This window comes from Phoca vitulina, unplaced genomic scaffold (genome assembly GCF_004348235.1).
Source record: "Phoca vitulina isolate PV1807 unplaced genomic scaffold, GSC_HSeal_1.0 scaffold23, whole genome shotgun sequence".
In the NCBI taxonomy this organism is placed as follows: Eukaryota; Metazoa; Chordata; class Mammalia; order Carnivora; family Phocidae; genus Phoca; species Phoca vitulina.
The window spans coordinates 16,417,023-16,426,542 of record NW_022589726.1 but is presented as its reverse complement, the minus strand read 5'-3'; the positions used below and the strand labels follow the sequence as shown (position 1 = coordinate 16,426,542).

General features: G+C 33.3%; 1 protein-coding gene across 1 annotated transcript; it reads left to right on the top strand.

Annotated features, from left to right (window-relative positions):
• Positions 1 to 5,504: 5,504 nt before the first annotated feature.
• LOC116642492 (olfactory receptor 6C6-like) lies at positions 5,505 to 6,437 on the top strand (the record flags this gene model as incomplete). The annotated part of the gene is made up of 1 exon (XM_032420945.1): positions 5,505 to 6,437. A coding segment is annotated over exon 1 (933 nt), but the record flags the coding sequence as incomplete, so codon positions are not given.
• Between the last annotated feature and the right edge of the window lie 3,083 nt (positions 6,438 to 9,520).

Sequence of the window (9,520 nt, the reverse complement as noted above, 5' to 3'; positions counted from 1 at the left end):
GACACCCCGGAAATACAAAGAATTATAAAAGAATATTATGAAAAATTATATGCCCCCAAATTGGGCAACCTAAATGAAATGAATAAATTTCTAGAAACATACACACTATGAAAACTGAAACAGGAAGAAATAGAAAATTTTAACAGACCAATTACAAGCAATGAAATTGATTCAATAATTAAAAATATCCCAACAAACAAAAGTCCAGGACCAAATGGCTTCACAGGTGAAGTCTACCAAACATTTAAAGAAGAGTTAAGACCTATTCTTCTCAGGGCGCCTGGGTGGCTCAGTTGGTTAAGCGACTGCCTTCGGCTCAGGTCGTGATCCTGGAGTCCCTGGATCGAGTCCCGCATCGGGCTCCCTGCTCAGCGGGGAGTCTGCTTCTCCCTCTGACCCTCCTCCCTCTCATGCTCTCTGTCTCTCATTCTCTCTCAAATAAATAAATAAAAAAATCTTTAAAAAAAAAAAAATTAAAAAAAAAAAAAAAAAAAAAAAAAGACCTATTCTTCTCAAACTTTTCCAAGAAATAGAAGAGGAAGGAAATCTTCCAAATTCGGTCTATGAGGCCAGCATTTTGCTGATATAAACACCAGATAAAGACACTACAAAAAAGAAATACACATCTCTGATGACCATAGATGCAAAAATCCTCAACACTATATTACCAAATCAAATCCAAAAATACATTGAAAAAATCATTCACCATGATCAAGTGGGATTTATTCCTGAGATGCAAGCATGATTCAATATTTGCAAAGCAATCAACATCATATCACATCAACAAGGGAAAAGATAAAAATCAAACGGTCATTTCAATAGATGCAGAAAGAGCACTTGACAGAGTACAATACCCTTTCATAATAAAACCCTCAACAAAATAGATGTAGAAGGAACATACCTCAACACAATAAAGGCCCTATACCAAAACCCACAGCTAACACCATACTCAATGGGGCAAAACTGAGAGCTTTTCCCCTAAGGTCAAGAGCAAGACAAGAATGTCCACCCTCACCACATTTATTCTACAGAGTACTAAATGTCCTAGCCACAGCAATCAGACAAGAAAAAGGAATAAATGTGATGTAAATTAGTAAAGTAAAACCCACTATTTGCAGATGACAAGATACTATATAGAGAAATCCCAAAAAACTCCACCAAAAAACTACTAGAACTGATAAATGAATTCACTAAGATCACAGGATATAAAATCAATGTACTGAAATCTGTTGTATTTTTATACACCAGCAATGAAGCAACAGAAAGAGAAATTAAGAAAACAATCCTATTTACAACTACACTGAAAAAATAAAATACCTAGGAACAAACCTAACCAAGGAGGTGAAAGACCTGTACTCAAAAAACTGTAAAACACTGATGAAAGAAATTGAAGAGGACAAAAACAAATGGCAAGATATTCCATGCTGACTGGTTGAAAGAACAAATATTGTTAAAGTGTCTATACTACCCAAAGCAATCTACACATTTAAAGCAGTCTCTATCAAAATACTAACAGCATAACATAATAAGAAAAAAATACTAACAGCATGTTTCACAAAACTAGGAAAAAAAACCCTAAAATTTGTATGGAACCACAAAAAAACCGAATAGCCAAAGGAATCTTGAAAAAGAACAAAATTGGAATTATCACAATTCCAGACTTCAAGTTATATTACAAAGCTATACTAATCAAAACAATATGGTACTGGCAGGAAAGTAGACACATAGATCAATGGCACAGAATTACAGAAATAAACCCATGATTCAATTACTCTTTGACAAAGGAGGCAAAAATATGCAGTGGGAAGACAATCTTTTCCACCAATAGGTTTGTCAAAACTGGAAAGCTACATGCAAAGGAATGAAAGTGGACCACTTTCTTATACCAAACAAAAAACAATGGGTTTTCTTACACCAAACAAAAGAATGGATTAAAGACCTAAATGTGACACCTGAAACCATAAAAATTCTAGAAGAGAGCACAGGCAGTAATTTCTCTGACACTTGCTATGGCAACATTTTTCCTGATATGTTTCCTGAGGCATGGAAACAAAAGCAAAAATAAACTATTGGGACTTCATCAAAATAAAAAGCTTCTGCCCAGAGAAGGAAACAATCAACAAAATTAAAAGACAATCTACCAAAGGAGAGAAGCTATTTGAAAATGACATATCTGATAAAGAGTTAGTATTCAAAGTATACAGAGAACTTTTACAACTCAACACAAAAAAAAACGAACAATCCAATTAACAAATGGGCAGAAGTCATGAGCAGAATTTTCTCCAAAGAAGATATTCACATGGCATCAGACACATGAAGAGATGTTCAACATCACTCGTCATTAAGCAAATGCAAATCAAAACTACAATGAGATATCATCTCACATCTGTCAGAATGGCTAAAATCAAGAACTGAAGAATCAATAAGTATTGGCGTGGATGTGGAGAAAAAGGAACCCTCGTGCATTGTTGATGGAAATGCAAACTGGTGCAGCCACTGTTGAAGGCAGTATGGAGGTTTCTTAAAAAATAGAGCTACATATGATCCATTAATTCCACTACTGGGCATTTACCCAAAGAATATGAAAACAGTAATATGAAAAGATATGCACACCCCTATGCTTTTGCAGCACTATTTACAATGGCCAAAATATAGAAGCAGCTCAAGTGTGCATGATTAGATGAATGGATAAAGATGTATATGTATATGTGTGTGTGTATATATATATATAAATATATATATGTATATGTGTATATATGTATATGTAGATACATATATATAATGAAATATGATGAAGTATTACTTAGCCATAAAAAAGAATGTAATCTAGCCATTTGAATCAACATGGATGGATCTAGAATGTATATGCTAAGCAAAATAATCAGTCAGAGGAGGACAAATAACATCTGATTTCACTCATATGTGGAATTTAAGCAACAAAACCAGTGAACAAAGGAAAAAAAAAAAAGAGACATACCAAAAAAATGACTCTTAACTATCAAGAACAAAGTTAGTGATGGTTACCTGAGGGGATGGGTGAAATAAGTGAAGGAGATTAAGATCGCACTTATCTTGAAGAGCACTGTGTAATGTATAGAATTGATGAATCACTATATTGTACTCCTGAAACTAATATATCACTGTATGTAGACTATATTGGATTTAAAATTTTTAAAAATGTACTTAATGTCAATTTAAAGAAGAAAAAGAAAAAAAGAATTTTCAACCGGCATCCTTGAAAGTTAAGGGAAGACTAGGGAATTTTCCAAATTAAAGGAGACTAAAACATTATGGTAATTAACATGTAATTCTAAATTGTATTATTTTCTATAAGGAAAATTTTTAGTCACTGGTGAAACTTAAATACAATTAGAGAAGTACATGTTAATAATGTATCATTATTAATGTCCTGATAATAATAGTTATATCATGCTTATCTAGTAGAATATTCTTTTTTGTTATAAACACATACTACTATATTGAGTAGCAGATGGAGCATCAAATGGTGCAGAAATATAAGGTCTTCATGGTGTATTTGTTGTTTTTTTTTTTCTTTATATTGTATATTGTTTCAAAATTTAAAAAGTAGCAAAACATTTAAGTACTGCCCTACACCTCCGATTTGGGGTATAGGTCACAAGTTAATGAAATCCTAACACTGATTGAGGAAGCAAGAGAGGTTTCCTTTTGGGATAAATCATCCTAATGTGTAGAAATGGTCATACTGTCCCAAGGCAATGGAATATCTGAAATTCTTGTTGGCATTAAGTATAGGGTTTAAATTATTTTCTAGGTCTTTTTTGGGAGAATATCTGTTTTGTTTTGTAGTTAAAGAAATTCAGTTTTGTGCTTAAAGCAGTTCACAGTAGTTTTTATTTCCTTCCCTTTTTGTTTGTTTTGGTGGTTGTTGCTTTATTTTATATGTAACTGATATTCCTGACACAAGTCTCCAAGGGGCATTTCTTTTTCTTTTCTTCTTCTTCTTCTTTTTTTTTAATTAATCCCCTGTGTCTCTTATGAGCAAAATGATAAAACTTGCCTTTTGTTAGTACACAATTTGAAGCCAGAATTATTTGTTACAAAATTTGGGTTCCTTTCATATGAGGGCTTTCTGAAATGTCTTTTCATTTAGAATTTTTATGGAGACATTTACCTTCATTTTATATATAAGAAAAGAAGACAGAAAATGAATCTTACCTGGCCTAAAAGAGGATTCTAATTATTTGTAATATCTGGGTCCCATCATTTTAATGAGTGTCAGTGGAAGAGAAAGTTATTAACAGATGCATATAATTTCCAGAATCCATATCTGTTTTTAGAATCCTTCTGCAGAAAAGCTTTGGAATTAACTTCCTCTTAAATTTTTGGAATTTTTTATAATGTTATAAGAGGGAGAATATTCATCATTTATTTTTACCCCTGTTTCTACCATATTCCCATAGGGGGAAAATTATAGCAATGTATTCTAGATATGGTAACTCACTTATAATTTGCAATAAATATCTAGATCATAAATGAAAGCATTCCCACAAGTAAAAGTCAAGTAATATCCACTGGTTTTTAACTGCCATATATCTCTCTGTTTTTATGTAGAATGGTCAAAACTTCATGATTAAATGCAACTGATAGGAGAAGACTGATGTATTAGAACCAAAGAAAAATAATAATTAAGTGAAATAAGATAAAGAAATAATGGGAAAGTACTGCATTGGGACAAAATAATGGTATATATTAGAATATTTCAATTGGAGAGAAAATATGTAACTGCCATTATTTTTATATTTCACACATTTGTGTTTTAATGAGCTAAGAATTTTTGAATAAACATTAAAAGTTGACATTGGTATTAATTTTCTAGATGTTACAAGAACTTTTTCAATAATTTTTTAATATAAATATAAAAAAATACATTTAAGTCAAGCTTATGTTCTGCCTATTTAGAACATTGAAACAGAATTCAGCTCATTTGGAAATGATCAGCCAAAATTTAAATTATCTTTCAAGTTCAAATAGGGAAAAAGAAAAAATTTAGTAGTGTTGTTATCATAACTGTTGCTTAAATGGAACCATCAGGTGCAGGCTGCCTATGTTGATCTATGCTGTAATTTTAAGTATCATCTGTCTTGTTAAATTGTTTCAACTTTTAACCTTTTTACATTTCTGACTATGTTGTTTTGGTTTTTTTTTTTTTTTTTCTCTCTGTAGCTCTTTATTTTATTTTATTTTATTTTAAAGATTTTATTTATTTATTTGACAGAGAGAGACAGTGAGAGAGGGAACACAAGCAGGGGGAGAGGGAAAGGGAGAAACAGGCTTCCTGCCGAGCAGGGAGCCCGATGCGGGGTTCAATCCCAGGACCCTGAGATCATGACCTGAGCCGAAGGCAGTCGCTTAACCAACTGAGCCACCCAGGCGCCCCATCTCTGTAGCTCTTTAAAAAATTCCTCTTATTTCCACTTCTGGAGTTGTTTTCCTATGTCTACTTAATAGTACTCAAGTCTGAAATGAGGAATCAGTCAAGAGAGATTGAGTTTATTCTCCTAGGACAGACCGATGACCCACAATTGCAAATTGTGATTTTTATATTTCTCTTTCTAAACTATGTGTTGAATGTGATGGGGAACTTAACCATCATCCTTCTTACATTGCTAGATACCAGCCTCAAGACTCCCATGTATTTTTTCCTCCGAAATTTCTCCTTCTTGGAAGCTTCACTGACAACAGTCTGTATTCCCAGATATCTGATAAGCATCGTGACTAAAAACAAAATAATTTCCTACAATGGTTGTGCATCCCAGTTATTCTTTTTCCTCTTATTAGAAATTACAGAATTTTACCTACTGGCCGCCATGTCTTTTGACCGTTACGTAGCAATCTGCAAACCCCTACATTATCCCATCATTATGAACAACAAAGTGTGTTACCAACTTCTATTCAGTTCATGGACAGTTGGCTTTCTGCTTTCGTTTCCACCATTGGCCTCGGGACTGACACTGGATTTCTGTGCTTCCAGAGAAATTGATCATTTCATGTGTGACACTTCCCCTGTGCTGCAGCTTTCCTGCACTGACGCTCATTTACTGGAATTGCTTTCGTTTGTCTTATCTCTTGTAAATCTCATGGTCACGTTGCTGTTACTGATTCTTTCTTACACATGTATTATCAAGACCATTCTAAAACTCCCCTCTGCTCAGAAAAGAACAAAGGCTTTTTCTACTTGTTCTTCTCATATGATCGTAGTCTCCCTTACTTATGGTAGCTGTATCTTCAATTACATAAAGCCAACAGCAAAGGAAAGGGTGACTTTATCCAAAGGTGTAACTGTTATTTATACCTCGGTTGCCCCTTTATTAAATCCTTTCATTTACACTCTCAGAAACCAGCAAGTGAAACAAGCTTTCAAGGACACACTCCAAAAGATTTTCTTTTTTTCAAAAAATGAAGAGGAAATTTAATTTTAAAATCTTAGAGAAAAAAGTAATTAAAAAATTTGACTCATTTTATAAGTTTACCTAATCCCTTTCAATTAGGTCACCTCATAATATTTTTTTCACCTCACAACATTTTAATTTTCAGCACAATGCATCTTTTCCTTCCTACTTCTCTTTATGATCATTATTCCTTTCAGCTCTACAGTATGAGTAGTCTCTTAGGTTATCAACACAAATGTGAAATTTCTTTTCCTCTACAAAACATGGTACTGACCTCCTAAAAAAAAGGTTTTAAATAGATATTCATCATAAGAATTTTATAGCATTATACAGACATCAACATAACAACATGCACTACTACTGGGACTCTAGAAATTTCTTCAAATGTCACTCAAATGTTTTCATCAAGGCAAGGAAAAAAGACCAGCTTCAATTCATAAAAAGCTCATATGTTCTAAAATGTAGCAGAACTTTACCTACTAGGTCGATAGACCTGAAAATCTGGAGTGAATAAGAATCAGACACCTGGTTAACTTAATTCAAACCAAAACCCAAATTCTCATCCCTAAAATGTCTTTTCAGTTTACCTGGAGTACAGTATAGAGACATGGACTATAGGCAATTCTGGGATAGGTGGTTCCTATGAGAGTTTGCTTTTTTAATATAAAACCCTATGTGAGCAGATTTTTACATTATAAAGATTGTTATGTTAAATGTATTGTGGTTGGGTATTTGGGTTTTGGAATCGGGAAGACAAGTTAGATGGCTAATATTTTAAACTAAATGAGTTGTTTGAGAGTTGAAATGCAATAGTGTCAAGGAATCTGAAGCTCCAGGAAATGGTTCCAGAGTTATTTAGGAAAACAAAGAGGAATGATTGAACATTTGGTTACATGGGATAAATGAAAAAAGATTCTAAAATTGAGTTCCATCTTCCTTGGACTTCCTTTTGCCCACTCCTGCATATACTCCCTTATATATTTAATGCTTTTAAAGATGTGAGTATTACTGGTATCCTAAAAAAAGGACCTACAAGGGAATCCCTGAAATATATAGAGTTCGATATTAGGCATAAATTGTCATCAGAGAAATCATTAAAGTATTTAATGTAACTCCTATCCATGTGGCCCTGAGAAGAAAACAATTTAAGTTCAGGTTTGTGTTCTGATTTATTTTACTATTGTAAGCCAGCGCTTCTAACCATCTTCTTTTTCTAAGGCAATGACAAGGGAACAAGTCATGTTATTACATTCAAGATCCTCAAAACTTTCCAATAAGCTGTTTAAAAACTACTAACCCCTTATTAGATTTGGTTTGTGAGTTTTTTCTCATTCTTTTGATTGTCTTTTCACTTTCCTGATAGTGCCCTTTGGTCACAGAATTTTTAATTTTGATGAAGTCAATTTTTTTTTAATTTTTTATTTGGCTGCTTGTGGTTTTGGTAGCATATGTTAAAAAAAAAACATTGCTTAATCCAAAGTTGCAAGGATGTATACTTACCATTTATTCTAAGAAATTTATAGTTTTATATCTTACATTTAGGTCTTTGTTTCTACTGAGTTAGTGTGTGTATGGTTTGAAGTAAAGATTAAAATCACCATTTTCATGAAAATAGTCAGTTATCACAACATGATTTGTTGAAAAGGCTATTATTTCCCCATTGAATAACACCCTTGTTAAAAACCAATTGATCATAAATGTACAGGTCTATTATAGACTCTCAGGTCTATTCCTTTGAGGTATTGCTCAGTTGCTATGGCAGTATCGCATTGTCCTGATCACTGTTCCTTTATATTAATTTTTGAAATTGGAAAGTATGACTCTTTCAGTTTTGTTCCTCTTTTTCCATGTTGTTTTGGCTATCAGGGTCCCTTGAAATTCCATATGAATTTTAGGATTAGATTGCTCATTGATGCAAAAAGAGCAGTTGAAAATTTAATAAGGGTTACATTGAATCTGTGGGTCAGTTTGGAAACTATTAACCATCTTAATTAACAATGTCAAGTCTACCATCCAATAACATGGAATGTCCTTTTATTTATTTAGGACTTCTTTAATTTTTTTTAAGTTGTGTTATTTTCTTGGTACAAGTGTTGCACTTCCATGGTTAAATTTACATAAAACAACTCCTACAACTTAACAATAAAAAAGACCAAACACTCAACAAAATATAGGCAAAGGGCTTGAACAAGATATACAAATAGGCAAAAAGCACTTGAAAAGATGCTCAAGAACAGTAGTATTTAGGAAAATGTAAGTCAAAACCACAATGACATACCACTTTACAACCTCTAGGACAGTTAAGTATGTGTATGTGTATGTGTGTGTGCCTGCCTGTGTGAGTACAGTTATATATATATCACAAAAAATAACAAGTGCTATTGTACAGAATAGCAAGTGATGATGTACAGAATTAGGAACCCCCATACAATGCTGATGGGAATGTAAAATGTGTAGTCACTTGGAAAAGTTTGGCAGCTCATCAAGAAGGTAAATATAGAGTTACCATATAACCCAGAAATTGTACTTCTAAGAATTGAAAATATATGTTCACACAAAAATTTCAACACACATTTTCAGAGAAGTTCAGGCATAAGAGCCAAAAAGCAGAAGCAACCCAAGTAATCCTCAAGTGATGAATGGATAAACAAAATGTGGTACAGGTGTATCATTCTATTGTGCTTTGCTTTGTTGCACTTTGCATATACTACGTATCTCATAAGTTGAAAGTTTGTGAAAATCCTGCATCAATCAAGTCTATTGGTGCGATTTTTCCAATAGCATTTGCTCATCTCTGTATTGCATTGTAGTAATTCTCACAATATTTCAAGCTTTTTCATCAGTATTATATTTGTTATGATGATCTGTGATCTGTGATCTTTGATGTTACTACTGTAATTGTTTTGGGACACCATAAACACTGCCCATATAAGACAGCAACTATAATCAGCAAATGGTGTGCGTGTTTTGACTGCTCCACTGACCAGCTATTCCCCCTTCCCTCTCCCTCTCTTCTGGCCTCTCTATTCCTTGACACATGCCAATATTTAAATTAAGCTAAGTAATAAGCCTAAAGTCGCCTGTAAGTG